The sequence below is a fragment of the Monodon monoceros genome, unplaced genomic scaffold, assembly GCF_005190385.1.
Source record: "Monodon monoceros isolate NGI ecotype Baffin Bay Population unplaced genomic scaffold, NGI_Narwhal_1 Super_Scaffold_18, whole genome shotgun sequence".
Taxonomy (NCBI): Eukaryota; Metazoa; Chordata; class Mammalia; order Artiodactyla; family Monodontidae; genus Monodon; species Monodon monoceros.
In genome coordinates, this window is record NW_021703774.1 from 79747721 (window position 1) to 79771973 (window position 24253).

The 24253-nt window shown below is 47.8% G+C and overlaps 1 protein-coding gene across 1 annotated transcript in view; it reads right to left on the reverse strand.

The window, feature by feature from the left end:
• VANGL1 (VANGL planar cell polarity protein 1) overlaps positions 1-22804 on the reverse strand; it is a 47085-nt gene extending 24281 nt beyond the window's left edge. Inside the window, exons 1-4 of the mRNA XM_029230689.1 lie at positions 22694-22804; positions 13453-13659; positions 5478-5610; positions 842-1449 (exon numbers count right to left, since the gene is read on the reverse strand). Coding sequence (XP_029086522.1) covers positions 842-1449; positions 5478-5610; positions 13453-13523 — 812 coding nt within the window. The 5' untranslated portion in view covers positions 13524-13659; positions 22694-22804. The remainder of the gene's footprint in view (positions 1-841; positions 1450-5477; positions 5611-13452; positions 13660-22693) is intronic.
• Between the last annotated feature and the right edge of the window lie 1449 nt (positions 22805-24253).

A 24253-nucleotide genomic window follows, 5' to 3' on the forward strand; every position in this document is an offset into this window, starting at 1 on the left:
TAAATTACTTAAATTCCCTAAACCCCCATCTCTTCATCTGTAATATAGGGATTAATAGTACCCACACCAAAGAGTTCTGTGAAGACAATCTATACAAAGTGCTTACCTCGGGGTACATAAAAACAAAATTAAATAAATAATGATGATCACTCTTTTAGTTAACCACAAAATAATTGATTTTATGTACAGATTTAAAATATGACATCTTAATGTATTTCTAACTTCTTCTCACGCGCATACATTTTTAAAACACTCAACTCTTCCAAATTTGTACTTTGAGTCTTTACTGGAGGATCACTAAGGTGACCATGTAAGTTATTGCCCAAACCAGGACACTTCTGAGAGTGGGGAGAAAAGGAATGATTAATAATTCCACTGGGACAATGGGGTAAACCAGATGTACCATTATGAACAAAATGGAACTGCTGATGACTCTATCGTTCACAGGCCAATTTCCGGGGCAAGGTCAGCAGCCATCACTAAGGCTTCCTTTCTCCATCATTTTTAAGAGCTGCCAACAACTCTGGAAATAGGCCCAACAAAACTCCAAGCTGGAAGAGAGCCAGTACCTGTGCCACCCCATCTAAAAATCAGCAAAGTCAATGCACATGAACAACCCCACCTCCACCCTGCCATACACACAGCCACACACACACACACACACAGCCACACACAGCCAGCCACACACACACACACACACACACCCCTCCCAAAACCTGAAAAAAAGACTCAGAGCCCGGTCCTGGCTCTTGGCACCTGCCATCACCCCTCACTTGTTGAAGACTAGCTGTCTTCTAGCAAGACATCAGTGGTCCTTCTGCCCCGAGACGATCCCCCTCACCTCAGGTGTCCAAAGCTGTAGAAGCGGGACTCGCCATCAGTGGAGCGGACCACCTGCAGCGTGAACATGGGCTGCAGCTGTCTGAGCTCCAGCAGGACAACGGCCAGGTAGTGGATGAAGAGGAGGGCGTCCACGAGGGAGACGGCGTATTGCACGATGCCCTGGTAATTTCGGTCCCGAGAGTCCAAAATGCGGACCCCGTAAAAAAGCCAATAGGAGACCACGAAGAGAAAGATGAGGACCAACAAGAGTGCACGGAACACGAAGATCCGCGGCACGTCGGCTCTCTGCTTGCGGAAAAACAGAGCCCAGGTCCCAATGAGCAGAATCAGGAGCTTGAATGCCATGGAGATGAAGAGTCCCTCGCAGATGGTGCCACAAGGCTCCAGCTCCTCCCGCCACAGGATGGGGGGCAGCAGGATGAAGGCAATGGGGGTGAGGAAGACCAGGAGTCCGAGCACCGTGGCAACGGTGAGGCCCAGGTAGCGTCTGCAGTCCAGCCCCACGCTGTCCTCCATGTCCTTGGTGATGCGGGCGATGTCCTCCTGCGAGATGCTATGCTCCGAAGTGCCTGTGATGGCCGTGGTGGTCTCCCCCCAGTTGTCATCCTGACAGGGAGAGAACAGTGAGGATGAAGAGCCACATGGCAGGTCACGTGTAAAAGCCACAAAGCCCGCGGAGGCACAGGGGACAGGGAGGGCCCACCTCCTTCAACCAACCCACGTGAGTGGGGTTCCTGGGAAATGGAGGCTTAGCTCTTTAAATAGAGGAATTTTTAAACTTTAACAATTTTCATTGAAGTTTTTCAAAATGTATTATATATCTACCTTTTCAAACAGAGAAAACATAATTTGACCTGTTTGTGTGTTTGGGTGATTCGTGACTACAACAGTGATTATCATCCACTGTGTTGGCTTCCCTGAGAGGCTCGGGGATAGACAATCCTGCTGTTAGACTAACGTGTGCGAGCGCACCTACCGCCTAAGGAGAGAACCCTCTGCACTTCCTTCTTAATTCATGGCTGGGCGATAAAGGCTTACTTTAAAGCCCAACCCCTGAGTGGGGAGCATTACTACGCCCTCCAGGAGCTCTGACGAGGGAAGATCTTGCACAGGAGGGAAACTTACATGGCTACATACATATCAAAAGCCTCCTGTAGTTGGTACGCACATTTTTTAAAACTCCATGATGTTTTCCGTAAGTATCAAGCAATCTGACAACATTTCTCATTGAACAAGCTAAGCAGATGCAAGTATCTCTGGCCAGGACAGCTCAAAAATTCCTCCCTAAACACATGTTCTCATGGCAAACTAAACATCAAGAGCATAAAAATACTGAGATGGGGCTTCCCTGGTGGCGCAGTGGTTGAGAGTCCGCCTGCCGATGCAGGGGACACGGGTTCGTGCCCCGGTCCGGGAAGATTCCACATGCCGCGGAGTGGCTGGGCCCGTGAGCCATGGCCGCTGAGCCTGCGCGTCTGGAGCCTGTGCTCCGCAACGGGAGAGGCCACAACAGTGAGAGGCCCGCGTACCGCAAAAAAAAGACAAAAACAAAAACAAAAACAAAACTGAGATTACTAAAATGTGTGCCTTTTACTTTCTTGCTTTCACTGTCTCACTTTCTCTTGCTTTTTAAAGTCTGAGGTAGTGTGGAGTGATTGTCTCTTCATTTAACATGATCCAGTTGCCAGGGTTTTAAACAATTTCTCTACTTCTCTAGCAACTACGACATCGTTCCAAAGCAACAACAGAGCAAGAAGACAATGAAAAGCCACATTGGGTCCAAAGAGGTTTTTGCCTCAGAAATTTGTGTACATGACTTAACTTGGAAAAAACAGTCAGCCACGGTGGTAAGTTGGGTGCAATTAATGCGTAAGATACCAATTTAGAAAAATCTAAGTTGATAGCTGAATCAGCAAGATAGAGATCTCACAGCCAAACGATAATCTCAAATCTAGTAACAATCAAAAAAATTAGGATTCATGAAACGCATAAGCTATGGCAAGAAATAGTGGTGGTGGCAGGGAAGGTCTGGACCTGCGAACAATAGGTCTTCAACTCGGAAAGTTACAAGTACCAAGTACTATGAGGGAAGTTAGTAGTTAAGATAACAGCCAGAAGCAACCGCTACTCTCACTGCTGGTAGAAGTTTAAAATGGTACAATCACTCTTGAAAACTGGTCTGGTAGTTTCATATAAATGTAGATTTACACTTAACTGTATGGCCCAGCAATTCTACTCCCAGATTTTTACCCCAAATAAATGAAAACATATGTCCACAAAAAGATTTGAACCAGAATGTTCTTGACATCTTTATTTTCATGCCAAAAATGATGCAACCCAAATGTCTGTCCACCGGGAGAATGGATAACAAATTGTGGTATATTCATACACTAGAACATTATTCAGCAAAAATAAAAAAGAATGAAACACAGCAAAACATGGATGAGCCTCAAAGTTATTATGCTGAGTGAAAAAAAAGTCCAAAACAAAAGAATATGATTCCAATTATATTAAATCCTAAAACAGGCAAAACTAATCTACAGTGATAGAAATCAAAGCAGGGCTTGCCTTAGAGGGGTTTGGGGGCAGGGATTGACTGGGAAAGCATAAGAGAACTTTCCAGAGTGAAAGAAATATATCTTGATAGGAGTGTGGGTTATATGGGTTTATTCAGCTATTACAACTTTTCAAACTGTACACTTAAGATCTGTTCATTTCTCTGTGTGAATTTACTTCAATTTTGAAAAAGAAAACAACACAAGCACGAGAAGAAACAGCCACACATTCAAAGATGGACAACTTGCTTTAACATAAGGTGAGTTTACAGATCAGTGAAGTCACTTTGTAGCACTCTTGGTGAAGGCAAGTATTGGATTCCATGTTTTGTATTGGGCCTAATATTCAGCTGATGTTCAGTATTGAAATAATGATCACTAGCATTGTGGTCATTTTGTTATGTAGCTGATTTAGCTTCTCACCCTTTTTCCTGCCAAAGAGTTGCTAACTAAATCAGGGGATTTAAGAATATGTATATCCATACATATTCTTAAATAAAGAATATAAAATGGATAAAATATATCCATTTTAAGAATATGTGCACATCTGTGCCTAAAAAATGAAGATATCCAACAATCTTCCCAAGACTGAGGTTCTTAGAAGAGAAAGGATCTTAGATCTTCTATCTCAATCCCCTGCATTTTCAATGAAGAAACTGAGGCCCACAAAGGTTGTGAATGCCCAAAGTCAAGTCACACAGCCACTGAGAAGTACAGCCTCCAAATGCCCACTTCAATGCTTTTCCCTGGTGTAAACACCAACAGCTTCCTAATGTAGCTTCCTAGAGAGCTACAAGATGTAGAGAAGATGACAGACGAAATGCCTTCACAGTGGGCCACCAGCACCTCTGAATTCACATCCAGGAGGAAACGGACCCCTGCAGCACTTAAGGGTGGCCCCGTCTTAGGATTGGCCCCATCCATCCAACCATTCCTCTGGCCCTCTGGCTCTCCATCCCTATGACTGCCCCAGAGCCAAGGCAGGCTGTGCAACAGTAAGGACTAAAGGCATTTACTTACCACTGAACAAACCCCACATTCAACCACAACTGCAGCTTTGGCTTCTAAGAGCATCTTGCATGCTCTGAAGAATTCCAATTTCAGTCCATATATCTGCTTATAAATGCACATCTGTCTGTACCCATAGGTACACACAGATACATGCTTATCTATATCTTTACAGCTGTGTGGGCACACATCAGTTTATTTGGGGCTAAGGCTAGACATGCATATACTTCAAGGGGCTGTGCAAACATGTTTCTGAGTATAGCTCAGATGTTTATTCAAATCAAGTAGACTGTGAGACAGTTGGGACCCAGAGAGAAGAACACACACAATGTTTTAAAAAAATTAATAAATAGTCCATACTTTAAAATTGGATGATTTCACATAAAATCCTAACTTCCAGCTTTTCTTAAATATTGCAAGACCCAGGAACACTTAATTCCTGCATTCCTGGTGTTTCCCTGACAGAGGAAATGCATTCTCCAGGTGCCAGATTCCATCACTCCATGCCATAGCCCTGACACTGACATGCCACACAGATTGCTATTTACTCCCAAGCTAGCCTGATATATTTTTGCCTCTTCTGTGTAACCCAGGGTCTATTTCACTCACCTATGTTTCCCTAGCAGGCATCTAAGTGTATAGCTCCAGGTTTAGTGAGGCTTCATCTGGGCCGTCCTAACCTCTCAGCTCTTCTTCCCAACATGACTTAGGGTCTCTGGAGAGCGAGTTTCCTTCTCTCTTACACTGTTCTACTTTGGAATGAGTCTCCAGGGCCTGCAGCCTGCAACTTTCCCTTCTCTGCTCTGTCGTCAGCCTTGCTGGCTTCTTTTCAACACCATTCAAAGGAGGCCAACCAATCACACTTCAGAAGAATCCTCAAGCTAGCCAATGGTAGGTCAGGCTGTCCTTAGACCAACAAGAAACCACAGGATATAGATAAACTAATTAACATGCTAGAGAAATAAAGATAAAAACCCAAGAGAACCTATTACAACAAGACTTAGGAAAACATTTACAGAAAAGAGGCTTGATCGAGTGCCAGTGTACTTACAGACTGCCTTTGATCCTTACCTGAGCTTCCTCCGTCCGAGTAGAATCATTTGCCAACAAGGGCTCTCCGGTGGGAGCTTGAATGGTGACAGATTTTTCTGACCCTCTGCCATCTTTATTCCGGGGTGATTTGTGCCTCTCTCTATTTCTTTCCCTGAAAAAAAATAATAAAAGATAAATCCGCTAGCACATTTATGCCATGTTAATTAACCCTCATCAAAATATGTTATAGGACTTCCTTGGTGGTGCAGTGGTTAAGAATCCACCCACCAACACAGGGGACACGGGTTCAAGCCCTGGTCCGGGAAGATCCCACATACCGCTGAGCAACTGAGCCCGTGCACCACAACTGCTGAGACTACGTGCCACAACTACTGAAGCCCATGCACCTAGAGCCTGTGCTCTGCAACAAGAGAAGCCACTGCAATGAAAAGCCTGTGCACTGCAACAAAGTGTACCCCTGCTCGCCGCAAGTAGAGAAAGCCCCTGTGCAACAACGAAGACCCAACGCAGCCAAAAATAAATTAATTAAATTAAAAAAATATATTGTTAAAAAAAAACAAGTTATAAATTTCATTTTGAATTTAAGAAACTTCTACACACACAAACACACCCATCCCACCCCCCGGCAAAGAGTAAGCTGATCTTTACTCCCTACTTACTATTTTCTTTCTGCCACTCCAAGACCCAAAAAAAGACTGTCACTTCTTCTCTATCAACAGTGATCATATTTTTTCAAAGCCTAATACTGTGAACTTTAGAATTTCTGTAGGTAAGGCACATTTCATTGTAAAATTACTGACTTGAGTTGATCATAATTCGCCTAAACTTATTTTCTAGGACTTTTTTTATCGGGACAACACCGCAAAATACTTAAGCTTTGGTCTGTCCCAAAAAATCTGGGACACACTGTCACCCTACACCTTTGGACAAGAAGAGAAGAAAGGAAACCCTAAACCAATACAGAGAATCAGTTACTTCCCATTACTACAAATTCAAAACTAAAAGTCATTCCCATAGATTCTAGATGAACTTAAAGCACCCACAGAAACAGGCAAAAGTTAGAGCAAATGACCCCAAGAGGTACACACACGTGTGTGTGTGTGTGTGTGCGCATGTGTGTGTGTTTTCAGGCCCCCTAAGGAAAGCAGGCTGTTGCATCGTTTTACCCCAGATGAACTTCCTGGGTGGTCTTCCAGGGTGACGATGAGCGCACCCTGCTGTGGGTCAATGCTGAAATTAGGAAAGGAATCAACCACTGTGCAAAGCCCAGGGGTCATGACCTGGCCATTAACCACCTCTGGAGACTGGCACCTCTACCCCCAACTGTGAAGAGTCAACCCAGGAGCCCCTCCAAAGGAGCCCCTCAGTGGCCAAGAATAAGTTCCCTCAAACTCCGTCCCGCAGGCCGCCCTGACATCAGTCCTCCTTCCTTCACCCATGCGCCCTCCTCCCCAAGGTCTCCCAGGCAGGACAGAAGCATCGCACACACACACTACAGAGACAGACGGTCAGATTTTGGTTCTGCCCCTACCTGATGTGTGAGCTTGCACACGTTACTGAGCCTGCCAATCAAAGAATGTCGCTCACCAGTGGCTCTAAAAGGATGAAGTCACTAGCCCCTGCTGTTGCTGACCTTCGACACACCCTGAAAGGAGTTCAGGGCAGAGATCAGGAATGAGGCACTCTGTGCTCTGAGAACACTGGCAGAACAGCCCTTCAGAAAGTTAAACATTTTCAGGAGAAAATGTTATGAACCCAATTTCTCGCATCTTCTCATACCTAGAAAAGCACTAAAATCATTAAAGGAGACGTCTGCTCCTCATGACCAGCAGCAACCTTCTACCAAGATGTGTGCCTGCTTGCATGTACCCCTTTCGTCAAGTCATATATATGCTGACCTCCCCCACTACCTCTTCAGAGCAGTTCCTCAGAGCCATGTGAGAGGCTGTCTCCCAGGCTTTAGTCTTCAGGAAGCCCCAAATAAAAGTGACCTCACAGCTCTCATGTTGTGTTTTATTTCAGTTGACAAGCCTCTGAAAAACCTCAGTTTCATCATCTATGCAATGGGGATAACAATCTCACCACATAGACACAGGGATGTGAAATAATACACTGTGGCTATTATTACTGCTATTACTATCCACAGATGGCAAAGAATGGTGGCTTGACATGGTGAAGCAGAGTATGTGTTCCTTGGAGACAGATGAAAAAGAAGCTTTTAACACACAATCAAACCCCCTCCCCCCGCACAGCATCCCTCCTATTAACCTACTACTTAGCTAACAAAACCACATGCAGACTTTCTGTGGTCAAACTTCTGCTTTATCAGTGTCTCCCTAGGATAAGCCCTGGTTAATTCCTTCAAAGGGCAGGGAGGCTTCAGCTGTCCCAGAGACGCTTTCAGTGATACCATCTCTAATCCCTGTAGCGTAATTTATCACTACAATCTATTGCTAAATTAGAGTCCAGAAATAGATGTGTTCTGGTCAACTCTGGTGTTTTATTTTAACTGGGCAACTAAGGAAACAGCTAAGAGATGTTGTTTGTTTATCCAGGGGTGTGTCTCACTGCCAATCACTCCACTGCCCACCCCAATTTAAAGAGCACTTTACCAAGTGCTTTCTTATATTAATCTTGTTCAATCCTAACAATAACCCTATGTGGTATTATTGTCTGCATTTTATAAATGAGGAAACGGAGGCTCACAGAGGTTAAGTGACTCTCCAAAGTCATAGCAAGTGGCAGAGCTGGATGTGAACTCACTGCCTCGATTCAGACCCGCTCTGCGGCACTGATTTGAAGAGCAACTGGAAGATTTTGTAGCGTAAGTATTCCTTATGCTCATTCCCACACCCTGAACTTGATGAACTTACCAGAGCTATGGAATCTGCCTTTGAAGCTACTGCTAGAAGTCATGACTGGACCATGACCTTGGAGAACACAAAGCAGTGCACCCAACACTCTGGCTGCCAAAGACAACCACTTCAAAAGGACTCACTGTGAGAAACAATAAGCAATTGGGGAAAGTTTTCCCATGTGTCTGATCAGTCTTAGCTGTTTAGACTAAGTCTGGAATCACTGTTCCCCAGGACCCCCACCTTGGCCAGGCCAGACCGAGGCGCTGCTCCTCTTACTGTGTTTCCACTTTCCCCAACTGCTCTCACATCTATCACTGTCCTGCCATCTGCCAAGTCACGTGCTCCCCTAACCCATCAATCTCTTCACTAGTCCCACGGGTCAAATCCTGTAACAGCACAAATTCCACTGGAAATCAAAATTCTTCCACCGAGTGCCAATTCCTGCAGGCTGAACACTACCAGGGCCGGAGCGGGTAGGGAACCACCCAGGGCTGGAAACAGCCTCTCAGGGGCCAGCCCTTCCTCGACCCGACCCCAACTGGCCCAGCCCTGGCCCTTAAAGGGCCCGACAGTCCCCAAAGGAGACGCAATCTCTACAGTTCCCCTGGTAACATCAGAGGTAAACCAGCCTATTACCTGACAGCCCCAGAAAGGTTCCTCATCCTCCAAGCCCCAAACCCTAAACCACTGCTTCTCACACGTGAATGTGCAGACATGCCACCTGGGGTGCAGATGAAGTACAGATTCACTGGCCCCATCCCCAGAGAAATAGTCCGGAGGGGAGAGACACCAGGAATCCGCCCTTTTCATCAGCACCCCAGGTGATCAGGAGGCAGGTGGTCCAGGAAACTCTGCCCAAGGCTCTCCCACCCAAATGCTCCTGGGGGAGGAGGTTGTTGGAGCAACTACTCAGAAATTTCCCTGTTTGTAAAATGCCCTGTATACAGCAGGGGCTCAATAATGGGAGATGTGACTGCAGCGCTCAGCTACACAATGTTGCAGTGTACAGCGTGGCTTCTATACCAAAACAGCATTAAGTGCATGAGGCTGGGAGCAGGACTCAGGACAGTGTGCATCAGGCCCAGAGCCAAGAGCCTTCCATTCACTGTCAAGTAAGGGGCCGACGGAAAGCTCACCCCATCAACTCAACGTGGGCTGCGTGTCGTGCTGGTCCTTGTCAAGGGAGAAAGACCTGTTGTACAGCTTTTATAAAAATCACTGGTCCTGAATTACTGCCCTGAATTACTGTCTGAGCCCAGACTACATAGAGAAGCCCAACAAAAAAGGCTGCCTTCCAAGTGCTTTCCAGCATGCAGGGCTATGAGCCCAGTATGGCTGCCGCTTCACTGCATCGGTACCCAAACGTTCATCCCCAGAGCTCCAACTGCCGTGATGTCAAGGACGTGCCAAGTACCCTCCAGGAGAGGGCCCGCCAGTGGTGAAGACCACCAGTCCACGGTGTCTAAGAGAAACAGGAGACAGAGAGTAGGCTACCAAACCACTGAAAGGATTTTTCAAACACACGCGCACTTGGTGTTTCTCCAACTCCACCCAAGTTGTCTGGATCAGCTACGCATCTTTGCTGGGCAGGTGTGTCAGCCACAGGAATCCTTGTATCTTTATCTGTGAGCCTGTCTCCATGCATCATGTGCCCGTATGAGTAAAGATAAGTCAGGGGTCGGGGGCAAGCAGTAACATGCTGGAGGCCTGGGCATGTGTCTGTACCTGCACGTGTGTGAGTGTGTAAATGCTTGTATTCAGGCGATTCCAGAGCTCAGCCCTGGGGGTGCTGCTGTAAAGCCCGTCTCACTCTGACCAGGATCCCCGTCGATTCCTAGACCGTTCCCACTTACAGTCAGCATTTCCTGGGAAGATGATTTTGCCCTCTTTCTGTTGTTTGTCTACTTCTACTTGGGGAAAGCCAGCCCCACCGGTTACTCTTCCCTTTCCTTCTCTACCACCACCCACTACCTGTCCTTTCTCCACCAACTGCGACTGCCGGGGCCTGGCTGCTTCCTCTCGGCACTGCCTTGGGTGCGAGGGCTGGGCACAGGACAAACTGACTTGGAAGCGGCCTCGGAACAAAAGCACAGACCCCCCTACCGCTCAGGCAGCCTCTTTCGGACAATGCATTTTAGTACATTAGTCACATGGCTTACCCTCCACTCCCTTTCTTCCCTATCAGTTACTCTGCCGCTCTCCACCCAGCACAGCCCAGGGAGGAAAGCATGGCTTCCAGAGGAGGACTAAATGGGGCCTGAAACCTGAGGGTCTCTACCAACCTCATAACTTCAGGCAAATGGTGCTGTCTTTCTGCGTCTCAATTGTATCACCTGTTGAACGGGGGTCCCACCTCCCACCGGTTCTGGGACTGCTGTGAGGATGGGGGATAACGACCAAGGGTCCTAACAGGCACTCTCAAACTGGTCATGAACAGGTACTGGCAGCCGCTGTATTGAACTCGGGGAACTGGTGCTCCAAAACCCAAAGGTTAGGCGAGGTCGGCTGGAGTCTGTGCCGTTTTCCCAGCAAGTTAACTGGATACCCTCTGGAGATGGCAGGTATCACAAAACCAGACCACTAACCTCTTTGTTAGAAAAGAGTCACTTGTCATCTGCTTAGAACCCAGCCAGTCCTCCAGAGATGATCTCGGTGTGTGTCATCAGGAAAATCATGTTTGCTGCCCTTCATGATTCCCCGCTGACAGTTCTACTAAGGTTCCTAAAGAGCAAGCTCCCTCTCCTTCCCTACTCTGCCATTCAAATTCCCAACAAACCCCTGAGCAAAGCAGCCCTCACAGGGACACTCCCGGCTGATAGAGACCCTCTGCTGGGTCCAGGGCACGCCTGGGGGAGGCTACTACTACTCCCCAATACCACCCCGACAAAGGACTCCCGGCACCTACTCTCTATGGATTACAACCTCTGCCCCACAGTCACCATGCCCTACAGGGCTGCCTGTCAGGGAATCCAACTCAGAGGCTGTTGCTTTTCTAAAGATGCCAGGAAGTTCACCTATAAATCTCCAATCTCTCACCCTGAGCTCTTCTGAGTAGGCATTCAGCAACACCCTTGGTTAACTTATTAAAGGTCTCGGCTTGTATTATTTGCCAAGTACTTTCCGCAGGGGTCCAAGAAGGCCCTCAGAGTTCTGCATGCTGTTTTCATTGAAAGTTACAGTCTCCTAAAGTTACCACAAGAGCACTGCAGTATCAATTTCTCGGGGCCCCAAGGGGCCTGAGGAAACAGCAGTGCAGAGCAATGACAGTCGGGACACGAGTCTAGATAAAGGAGGCCAGAGATGGTTCCTCCTCTGAACACTGCAAGGCGTCCCTCTCTACTCATCCCCAAGCACCAAGAGAACCCCAAATTCCCACTCCACTCATCACAGTGTAGGATGGGGAAGCTTGGCACACTGACAAGGGAATTGCTTTTTCCAGTTAAGTTCAAAGATTGGACATTTTTACACAGCTGTTTCTAGTATTTTAGAACAAATCTGATATGTTTACCCACTGATTGAAATTTGTGATAAAATGTTTCTCACCAGAGGGTTCCTGACTTTCTCAGGATCTGGGTTCTGGCATGTTGCTTTACGCCTCACTCAGCAGCCCTACTTGCTGTTTCCCATGCTGACTAGAAAGCCTTGTCTGGGCTCCAGCACAAGCTCATTTACCTCTTTTCCCCAGATTGTTATGATTATAAGAGCAATACATGAAATTTAGAAAATAAGGAAAGTTAAACACACACACACACACACACACACAACTATAATCCCAAGAGTTGCACACCTAGAGACAGGCATGGTCAATCTGTTACCATTCATTGTATCATAAGAATATATAACCATTATATGCACAAAGTTTTGAATCTTGTTTTTTAGTAACATGGCATCATATGTATTTTCTCATGTCATTAAATAATCTTTGAAAGTCCTTCTTTTACACTCATTCCATTTCTACTTTTAATCACAAAATATACAATTGTAAAAGACTGAACAAGTGCAGAAAGATAAAGCATAAATGAAAGTTCCTATCAGTCACCATCCTGTGTGGACCCCTTCCCTGTGGATGACCTCTCTGGGCAGCTCGGACACTATCCTTCCAGACCCCTTTCTGCGTGTGTACATCCATACATGCTAACAAACGAATAAATCAATTAGATATCCATATCTTACTGCTGTTTTACAAAACAAAATCCTGCTCTGCATTCAGCTGCTTGTATGGGGAACTGCTCGTCAGTCAGGGAAACACCACTATAATCACCATTCCCAGCCATGGCAGGGCTGTGACCACAGGTGGGCCTTTGAGTGTGGTGCTGAAATGCCAAGGCCATTGATAGCATTAATACAGCCACTGGTTGGTGACCTACTATGTGCTGTGTTAAATGCTTCACAAGCATAATCTCATTTAATCCTCTCAACAGCCCTGCTATACCCATTTTACAAATGAGGGCTCTAAATAAGAGGCAGCACTGCAATTTTATCAACTGCACTCTTCACCAGTACAGTACCACCTCTTCATTCATTCATTTCCTAGTTTCTCTCCTCACCATTCTGCAGGTCTGTAATACTGCAGGCCTCGTGAATACCAGTGCCCACCTGTTCATTCCTCACAGAGGAGAGGAAATTTGGCCCCATCACCGAGGGTCAGAGTTTTCAAAACCCAGGCCTGCTCACTGGGAAGACTAGTCAGAGAGAAATAAATAAGGCACTAGGCCAATCCTGTCACTTCAGTGGATAAGCCTCAGGCAAATGCATAATGGATAATGAGTCAGCAGCTTTGGGTGAGAAGCAACAAATTAACACTTTTTTGTTTTTTGGAACTTTCACTGCATTCTTGGTAAAGCTTTGAGAGAACTGTCATCTATGAAAAGTACTTAGAAATGAAAAACATTTCCACTGAAGGGAGAAACTTTAATTTAAAATCAACTGTGAGAACTTAAAGTCACCAACTGTAATGGTGGCTATAAAATGTAAATTGGTGGTATAGTTCCTCCCAATGCCTGTTAAATGCTCTTGGACTGAACCTCCGGAGTCAACTGCCCTGCAGGGGGACTGTTTGAAAGTGAGCCCAGGCAGCCTGAGCAACCTGCAAGTTTCCCCCAAAGGAAAAGTGGAACAAGCAGTAGCTTACATACCCTTGTCTGTGAGATTTTTTCGAATGACTAGAGTAGTAAGAGTATCCAGAATACGTGGATTCGGTATCCATAGCAACGGAGAGCTTGCTCTTGCTGAAGGAGCAGGTACTGTTTCTCCTTAGAGGTAGAGAATCTCACCTACTGGACTCCTCCTCAGACCTCAAAGGGCCTGGGAATCAAGGACTTACTCTTCGGCAGGAACGAATTCTGGGAAAACAGGAAAAATAAAGGATATCAACCTTCAAAGCCAAACCCGAGGGGCGAGAAGATAAGTGACAGTAGCAACCTCCTCTCTGGGGTCTCTATGATGGAACAAGTGAGCAAGGGTGAGGCTCCTGAGTGCTAAATGCTCCACTCAGGCAGCAGCCAGCTTGCCCAGGTGTCTGGGAGGGGGACGGGTGGGTGCCGGGCAAGCCCAACCCCTGCCCCGCAGCAGCGGGGAAACCCGAGGTGGGAGAGACCTGGCCCTTGGCCATCTCCCAGACACAGCCAGCCTTCCTGGCATCCCAGTCCTAGACACCGTGCCCAGCTCCCACTGCCAGTGTGCTGGTTACAAAACAATACCCAGGGAAGCAGCTTTTAAGGGATTTGCTCAGAGTTTCCGAAACCACTGGGAAAAAAAAAAAAAAAAGGTTCTCAATCTCTTTAATCCAGGAATCCAAACTCCTGAGAATTTATCTCAGGGAACTAATCTCTTTTTTTAAACGAAAAACTATTATTAGCACATTGTCTAAAATAGTGAAAAGCAAGAAACACTCTCAATGCCCCCCAGAGGACTAGGTCAGGGAAACATGATTCATTCACCCAAAGAAATATCATAGAGCTGTTTAAAATGATAATTATGAAGAACAGAAATTTGTATGATGTAGTGATAAATTTAAAAAGCAGGCTACATACAGCATTGCAGATAGACGCTGAAATCTACATTCCAGTTACAATCACACAAAATCACTTATGTAAGGACAAGGATGACAGAACATCAGAAAATGAAAGCAGGTGATTTATTAGCTGCAGGTTCCTGGGTCTTTTCCCACATTTTCATTAAATATTGCTATGCAATAAATTGGAAACGTTTCCAAGTACATTCCTGAGCCCCACATGCTAAACCTTTACTTCGAGAGAAAGGAGTTCTGCACCCCTCACCCCAGAGCTGGTCTCCACCCCACAGGGCTCCTCCTTCCAGCGCCCCTGGAAGCTGACACTGCAAACGGAGCCAGTGAGATCAGTGTGAAGAAAAAACAAAGAAGCTGCAAATGCCATACCTCTACCCACACTGGGAGGAGGCCAAGGCTCCTGAGCAATGACCTGCCAGCCTGGAGGGAATCACCCACAAACCACCACTGGCCAACACAGTCCGAGCCTCAGTACCACCTAGGTTGTTTGCCCTTGTCATTCATTCCCTAGGGTCTGTCACCTAGGGCTAGCTAGCCTCCCTTGTCCTGATGTCCTGACTCATTATTTCATGGCTGCTCTCCTGCATGAGCCCAAGGTGAGCAGTGGGGAGACCCGGGGTCTAGCCAGGGCTGCTCACTGTCAAGTACAACCTGGGATAAGTCACCTGCCTTCTTGAGCCTCGATTTCCTCATTTGTCAAATGGGGATAAACCAACCAGCCATGGACTTCACAGGGTTGATCTGGAGACATAAGCTGATACAGTATTAGGAGCTGGGTTCCAATCCCAGGCTTTACTCACCTGTTAGCTATACGACCTCAGTCAAATTATTAAATCTCTCTGAACCCACATCTGTAAAAGGTGAATAAAAGGGCTCATGCGAGAAACAAACAAGCTACAACTGTGACCACTCCCAGCACCGGTTCCGATATGCTGGATAAGGGGCATTTGGGGTTATCAAGACTCCCACGACCAGTCCCCAACCTAGAGGCTCTCCTTGTCTCTCTCAGTAAGAGAAAGACACGGAAAGGAGCAAGACAGAGTGGGTGCCCATGCTCACCTTCCCACCTGAGGCTCACCTGCGGCCAGACAGCGCTGGGCTTGCATCCCAGTGCAGTCCAGGGCTTGCTAACTAGCTGTGTCCCCCTCGGAGCCTCAGGTGCCCTCATCCGTAAAATGGAAATAAGGCAGCCTATTTTGTGGGGTGACTGTAAAGAATCAAATGTGGGAAAAAACCCACTGTGGGCATTTTAAAAACATGTTAGTTTTGCTCTTGGACCTTCCCCCACTTTTCTAGAAGACTTTAAGAACAAGCTCATCTTTTTTTTTTTCTCCCTACTCTTCCCAGCATGTTCACTAGCAATTTCAATGAGCTTTCAGCACCTTAGACTCTCACTTCCTTTCTGCTCTGGGCTATGCTGCTTGTTCTTCTCCATACCTGGCAGACGCCAGCCTCAGGAGGTGAGCCAAGATCTCCAGACCTGCCCTGAACGAGCCTCTTTCCCCAAAGGTCCTTCACCCAGCTCTCTGCTGACCTGCAGGTTCCAACACCCGGCTGCCTGGCCCAGAAACCTGACTGCTGTCTTCTACACCCAGAATTGACCATCCACAATGTCTATACTTCTTTCTGCCCTCCAACCCACTAACTCTCGATTCTCTTTTCCATCCCAGCTTCTAGCTATTTCCGGCTAAATGCTGCTGGGGTGTCTCAGAGGCAGGTGGCCCAGGCCCCGAAGACCTGCACGGATCCTATTCACGCTCCCCAGCCGTGACACCGCGGGGCAGACACTTACCTCTCTGAGCTTATCTCCCCACCCTCCCACCCCCCTGACACCCCCGTAAAATGAGGCCATTTAATATGATCTCTTCCTAGGGTTGCTGTTAAGCATTAAAGGAAGCTCCCAAAATAAAGCCTCTGGCACATGCTAATGCAAATTTCATTCCCCTACTGCAAGAGGACGTCATCCTTAGTCCTCATTAAAACCTCTGGCCATCCGTTAAGGCAACTCCAGGCATGTCCCTCAAAGGAAATCATGGGCTCCCAAGTGCTGTTTGGGGGAAAGCTTTACCTCCACTCTACCAGCTGCCCTTGTCTGGTTTCTCTCTCACAATTCCTATCTATACTTATCAAAGGGTCGGTTTGCATATGCTGCCATTCCCTCCCTCTTGTCACCCCAATCCTCCATCTCTGACGCTCCATTGAAGCAGCGCTAAGTTGGCCAGAGATTGCCAGGAGCCAAATCCAAAGGTCCCACCCTTGTCCTTCTTCCCCCCGCAGACCTTCTTAACCCATGTATTCATTCATCTGGCTCCACGTTTAGTGGGGCTATGAGAGACCTGCTAGGCGATGCTAGGTTACAGCAATGACAATGGCACACAGCACATGGCTGCCCTCGCGGAGCTCTCTGCTGTCTGTCCTCCTCCGATTTGATGATGTTTGTGCTACTCCTCCTCCAACAGTCCTCTCCCTCTCCCCCATCAAGTTATCTTTTAAGACTCAAAACTCACCCATTATTCTCCTCCGTCCATGGATTTACTCTAGGATAAGCTCCATGGAGACAGGAGCTACTGTTTACCTACCCCAAGATACACTGAACATAAGAGGTACCCAACAAATACTTACTGAAAGGATAAATCCCCAGTGCACATTTCCTACTCAGATGCCTCTTGCTCCGCTTGGGATTCCCATCACCCCCACGATGCTCTCCGGTGCCCCGGACTGTTCTTTTCAATTTCCTCCACTGGCGCCATGCAAACATCCTACTGACCCTATACAGCCAACCCAGCACCATTTTCACAACTCTCTCCCCGCTTCAGCCCACACATTCTACTGTCCCTAACTGCCCTCTGTCCCGTTATCCACCCCTCACTCTCCCAGTTCTCAGGCCACCCGCTTCCTCCAGGCTCCACGGACACAGGGCTAAACTATTCCAAAGCCTGCAGGTTTCCTCACAGAATCCAGTCTCTCGAGAGTTCGGGCCCCTTCTGCGTCACACTGTCTCTATCAGAGCTATCAATTCTTGTCCCAGATCTCAGCGAAGATTAAGAAGCAGCAACCAGAGGCAGACGGACAAAATCCAGAGCGAACTTGTCTCAAAAGCCAATGGAAGGGTTTCGACATCGTTAACAGAAAAACACATCCTGAAGCTTATCATTGCAGCAGTTCCCTTGTATGCACAAGAAATTAGCAGAACTCAGATAAGGTCAGAGGGAGGCCTTATCAGGAAGATAATAAAGGAAAGGAAAGGAATCAGGTTCTCTGGGTAATAAAGTGATAGGCTGCTGCACTGGCTTGAATAGGATAGGGTCACATAAAGGTGTAAATGTGGATCCTGGAAGCTGGAACTATCTATCTATCACACTGACCCCTGACATGACCCAGACTGTGCCTGGCTCTGGTTGGGCAGCTGCCAGAGTGATCTTTCAAATCACGACGTGGACGTCACTTCCCTGCTTAAAACCCCTCCACGGTGTTCCGCTGCACTTCAAATAAAACTCAAAATCCTTCACTTGGTCTGCCAGGCCCTGCCCACCTCTCCAGCTGGGCTTTCCTTCTCTACCCGAGGTTCTCTAAGGCAGCCGGCTCTCTGCTACCTCAGTACATCTGCTCTACTCACTCTTCACCCACCTATTTTGCCCAATTCCTACTCATCCCTCTCAGCTGAAATACAGCTTCTTTCAAGGGCCTTTCCAGTCCTCTGGCCTCACCTGGCCCTTTCCCACCTCCCTGTACTTCTTGACATCCCAATTTCCAATTACACAGGGACTGGCTCCTGCAGAGACAGTAAGCTCCACAAGGGCAGGGGCCTCTTTCATTACTCTCTCTCCAGCTCCTGGAGCACAACAGGCTCTCTGTAAATGTGTGCTGAATGAAGGAAGGGTTTAGGTGGCACATATCGGGACGTGGAGCCCATAGGTTCACTGTGGAAGAAACCTTAGAGGTCGTCTATTTTAAATCCTCAGTTTTACAACCGAAGAAAAAGATGCAGAGATTACATTCCACAGTGATAGCCGAACCACCAAGAGTGGAGCTGCTCTGCTGCTTGCACAAGTCTTACTCAGCGGCAAAGGTTATATGCCAGACACAGTAAGAACTGGCATCAGTCTCTACCGCCCCCTGTCCTCCTGTCATTTATCCCTTCCGGGCTGCAAGCAAACACCAGGATAGGGCTAGAGCTTGTCAAATCACATCTCATGAAGGTCAGAGGGCAGTGTTGAGACAGGTTCAAGAGCACTTTTGACTAAGTGGCAGCATATTAAATCTGGAATTCCCCAACAAAAATGTCAGAGAACCTCCTTCCCCCCCCCACCTTTATTAAAAGCAAAGTGGGGATCAGAGGCCTCGAAGAGAATCTGCCCCTAAAGTCACATTCACTCACAAAATATACCTGACTCCTACTTGAAAGGAAAACACAGTGTTCAGAAAATCATATGAGGGAAATAATGTTATGGTAATGACAGTGGTAAACATAAGCTAACCTTCTCAGAAAAGGAAATTATAAAAATGTCAACAGCTCTGCCTAGAGCTATTAAGTGAACTTGGGTTGGAGGGTAGAAAGTTACCTTGCAAGGGGTACAGAGACACACGCTGAATTTAAAGAGCCATTCTACTCCTTCTGCAGTGGATATACTTCCAAGGGAAGCAACTGTGTTTATATATACTGTGCACATCACTTTGCATATTTGATTTTTATCATATGTATAATTCTAAAGGGTTTACACCATTTATTATTTTTATTGTTTTCAAGCTAACATTTTTCTCAAGGTACCCGTTTTTAATTACGTGGCACTCAAGGGGAAAAGGATAATTTAGATAATTTTGTTTAGTCAACTTTTCTTCTACAGGGGACAAGCAATGAGCACAGGTTTTGAAGTTAGATTGTCACTGTTCAAATCCTGGCTCTGCTACTTATCAGCTGTGTGACCTCAGATTAATTACTTAACCCTTCTGTGCCTGTTTCCCTAATTGTAACAACAGAATTATATTTTACTTACCTTATAGGCTCAAGGTGGGTTAAATGAGATCATTCATAATCATTCAGACTAATGCCTAGCACACGGTAAGCATTATTACTACTTAGTAAAGTTAAATTCCTTCCATTGGAAAGAATACCTTTGTAAGGCACATGACTTATGTATCATTTTCATTAAACTTATGTACTTTTTTTGGTCTATGTGAGTCTACTTTAATGAATCCCATTAGCTATAGTTAACTAGTTTATTGATTTCCATTCTTTTCCTTGCAGGCCTTCTTTTACCGTCCCCAGGTTAGAAATGAGTATCACAGAAAGCTCTGTGTGTTTTATTGGGTTTATCTGGAGGACCTCAGGGTTGTAAGGGAGGATGGGAAGAAGTATTTTGCTGAACTTGTGGTCTATAAACCATAACACATCATCCAGGCCACTGATGTGGGGATCAGAAGGATTGTGGCATTTGCAACAAACCCAGTGATTCTTTCATTACAACAGTGCTCTTATAAATGAGTGATTCCGGGCCACTATTCACAAGAAAAGAAAATGTCAACCTATTTTACCAATGATTTTAACTCACCTTCCCAGAATATCTCCTCTTGGTTCCAGTCATCAATTACCTCTGAAACACCCTTAACAGCTGGGTATAGATTTCCAAAAGCTGTGAATGGTTAATGTGTCTGGAATTCTTACGATGTATATTTGTTTTCAAGTGACCCCCGCCCCTTGTCCCCTGCCAGATTTTTAAGCTTCGGAAAAGTAATTTCGAAAATACTACCTCCCCTGTAAATTCCAGGACGCAGGGTCCAATGACTGCTGTCCAATAAAGTGGTATTCAGAAGGACACCAATGGAGACAGACCTCAGCTGAACATATATGCACCTTTTCATCAGGCTTCAGGTGAGACCAAAGCCACTACTAGAAACATGGTCCAACCCCACGTCCACCTAATCCTGCCTTGTCCACCTTCTGGAAAATGGCACAGCACGATGTCCATACACAGCTAGTCCCCTAGCCACAGCTAGTTCACTTTATAGAGAGAGAAGGGCCATAATAATCTAATGGCTCACAGTTAATCGAGTGCTTCGTATGTATTAGGAACTGTTTTAAGTCATTTGCATATAATATCTCACTTAACCCTCAGAACACGCCTTATATGGGAGAAAAAATAAGAATTTCATGTTACAGTTAAGAAAACCAAGGTGGCATACCTGGTAAATGCTGGAGCTGGGCCTTGAACTCTGAGAGTCTAATTCTAGAACCTGTGCTCTTGACTATGGAAACTATGTAACAATGTAGAAATTACCAAACTTGTTTATTTACAGGGAGGAGGGGAGGCAACCATCACAAATTGTCCCAAACCACACATAACCCACAAAGAATTCTGCAATTTCAACTCCTACTCACAGGTTCAGTGTCCCAAGCATTGTGGGGAGTCCAAAAGAAAAGAAATGAATCTGAAATAGTTCTAACTCCAAGGAGCTCACAGCTTAAAGGTAGAACCTGCCTATTAAAATACAATGTGATAAGTGCCCACTCAACCCAAATGCTGCTGAGGTCTGGGATAACAAACAGGGTGTGTGTTTGTGTGTGTTGGGGGCTGGAGGGGAGAATACCTTCCTCACTCAACATTTGTTTATTCTCCAGTGGACCAGGGTGACCTGGCATTGCTTCTTGGTCAGGAAACCTTCCTTTACGGTTTCATCCTTTTCCTCAAGTACACAAGGCAATGAAAATGTGTTGCCTGGCAAGCAGTCCTTACAAATATGCCATTCTCAAAATTCTCCCATTTTACTTACAAATTAAGTTGCAACCAAGTCACACTGCCAACACTGTAACAGTGAAAATTTCAACCTAGCTGTTTCAGTAATTATATTGAGAGACATCAAAGTCTGGGAATGCTAAATGCTTATGGATAGGTGAAGAGTGTTATTTATTTGAACTGGAGAATAAACAGTTTCCTCCCAGAAATCAAACCCCAACTATATCACACTGATTTAATTCAACTCTAAAAACTCTAATTAGTGGTTACATAAAATGACTAATTATATCTCCCTGGATTCAGTTTCTGCCATCTCACTTAAAGAGCCTAGGAGCTGTGTAATCAAACAACCCACCCACTGGAAGGAGAACGCTAATTAGCATTGTTGATTGGTGACACAAGTTATAATATTTTTCCAGCAACCCTGTAAAATTTATAAACACATCAGTGAAAATGCCAGATTCTTTACAGCTTGTTAGCTTTTGGAATAGATATCCAAAAATACATGTATTTCCAATCACAGCCCCCCAAAAGGGGTTTAACAAAATGCACGTGCCAGCCACAAAATCATCATAATAAAGAGCTCTAACATCTCTTAACAAGCGGCTAAACGAGCTCACACCACCTTCGCGGGGTGGGCTTTACACCTGGTTTGAAGCTGAGAAAACTGAGCCACAGGTTTCTCGGCTCCAAGTCTCACTAGCTCATCTCCGGGCCGCCAGGCCGCGGCTCCGCCCCACTCCTGCCTCCGCCACCGACGCGTTTAAATTTTTATAAAGCTTCACACTTCCCCGGACACGTTTGCTTGGGGCAGTTTAAAGCCTGCAGGAGGAAATGAGGTCCTGCCCGTGGCGAAGGCTGCCCCGAGGCGGTGAGATTGCCTCCAACCGGGACGCCTCGGGCAGAGACTAGGCGGACGCCTGCTGCTCCACCCCGGCGTTTTTGAAAGTAAACTCCTACCTGCCTGTTGCGCTCTCCGATGCGCAACCGGACTCGCCCCCCGCCCGCCTCCAGGGCCAGCTCCCTTCTGTAAGCGAGGTGGGAACACAGGCCAGCTCTGTGCCGGTTTCTGGCCCAGGGTCGGGCGGGCCCCCGGGCGCGGGCTGTTCCCGGGTCGAGCCCCGCGGCGGGGTGGGAACCACGGAGCGCGCCCGGCTCCCGGGGTGCGCAGGGCGGTCCGGCCCCAGCCCCGCAGGGCCGGTGCCTCAGCGCGGGTGCCTGCAGGAACGCTCGGCCACTCCCTGCCGGCCGGAGCGCGCACCCCAAAGTGCAGCCACGGTAGAAGCGAGCGTCCGAGGCGTGGGGAGGAAATGCCCGGACCGAGGAAGTGGGGTGCGCGGGGAGCGCGGCCCCGGGGCGGGAGGGGCGCACCTCGCGGGAATGGGAGAGGAGTGGGGTCCCGGGAAGCACGGCTCGGGCTATGGACCGCGGGAGGGAAGGAGGCTCCCGGCCAGAGGCGGGAGAAGGGCAGTGAACCGGGTCTGAGTCCGGGGTGGGGCTGCGGGAGGAGGACTCAGGGGCTCGCGGGGTCGCGGGTCCGGGTGGGGGCGTCTCCTCGCGGGAGGTCTGCACCCCGCGCCCGCCGCCCCGCCGCGCCCGGCCTGCGGCGGGACTCACCTCCGCGCCGGCCGTGCGGGCTCCGCGGCCCGCGGTCTCGGCTCGCAGCGGCCCCGACTCTGCGGCCTGCACTGGGCTCCTGTAGAGGCAGAGCCCCGCCGCCGCCGCCGCTGCCGCTGCACTGCTGCTTTCCGCTTCCTGTCCCGGCGCCGCCCCGCAGCCCGAGCCCAGCCCTGCGAGCCCGGCGCGGCTGCGAGCCAAGAGCAGCGAGCGCGGCCGGCCCAGCCGAGGGCCCGGCCCACCTGCAGCGCAGGGCGGGGCCCGCCGGCGTCTCCCCCCAACCCCCAGGCTCAACGCGCCCCGGACACACACGCACACACACTCAAACACACATACCGACTCACAAACCCATTCAGGCACACTCGTACCCACACAGACCCTAGGGGCTGACCACACACACACACACACACACACACACACTCATCCACACATCACAAACACATGGTCAGGGATTAACCCCCCAGCACCCCAACATACTTGCACGCTCAAACTTACACACTCATGCACACACAGACTCACAATCATGCGCAAAATTCAAGCCTGTCTGCCCCCAATGGAGCCCCAAAACACATTTGCCCAGCAGCCCAGGGACTAACCCCCTACACACACACACACACACACACACACACACACACACACACACACACTCTCAAATACACATATTCCAAGAACCAGCCCACAAATGTCCATATATACCCATACCTCAACCCACATACACACTCACACTTAAACTCACATGCAGCTCAGGAAATGACCCCACATATAACCATGCACACCCAGACCCCCTATAGGCCCCCAAAGCCGACCCTACCCCTCCTCCTCCCTTTAACAGCGTGGTCACTGCCCCCCAACCCCAGTATCCTAGAAGCTACTGGAAGAGCACAACCCTGAAGGCAGGCAGCCCCAGGTTCCAATCCTGATTCAACCAGGTCTGCTTCTAAGTCTTTGTTTCCCCGTCTGAAAGGCGGAGAGGAAGATAAAGCCAGCCTTTGCAGGACAGCAGTAAGGATTATGAAAAGTGGCTGGTGCCCAGTAGACACTGAACAGTTGCCAACTATTTATATGAATATTTACACTCTTCTTACTTAGTTGTCTTGTGTGGGTGAATAGGGTTAGGGATCCATGTGGAGAGTCTGGAGTCTGGCTGGGACCCAAAGCAGCTTACATGGCAGCGCTGCCCAGTAGAGGTGGCGTATAATGAAGTAGTGTGGGCAGTGGGGTGGGGAAACATACCCATGCTGAACTAGCCTTAGTTATGGAACTTTAGCCCCCAAAGCCCTCACTCTTCCCTCACCACCTCTTCCCCATCCTCCCTAGTCCCCATTCTCTCTCCCATATATATTATTTCTTGAGGACATTATATGTTCAATGTAGGTGATCTTCATGCAGCCCCATCTGGCCACCAGGCTTACTGCTCACTCTTGGCCGTGTAAGGCGTCTGACCCTCCCCCTCGCCAGCCTCATACCTGTCTCCTGAGGGCAGCCAGCTTCCTAAGGTTAAAGCCCATTGTCTGTCCACCTGAATCAGTGCTCAGGTGCAGAAATGTAGAGTTTTATAAA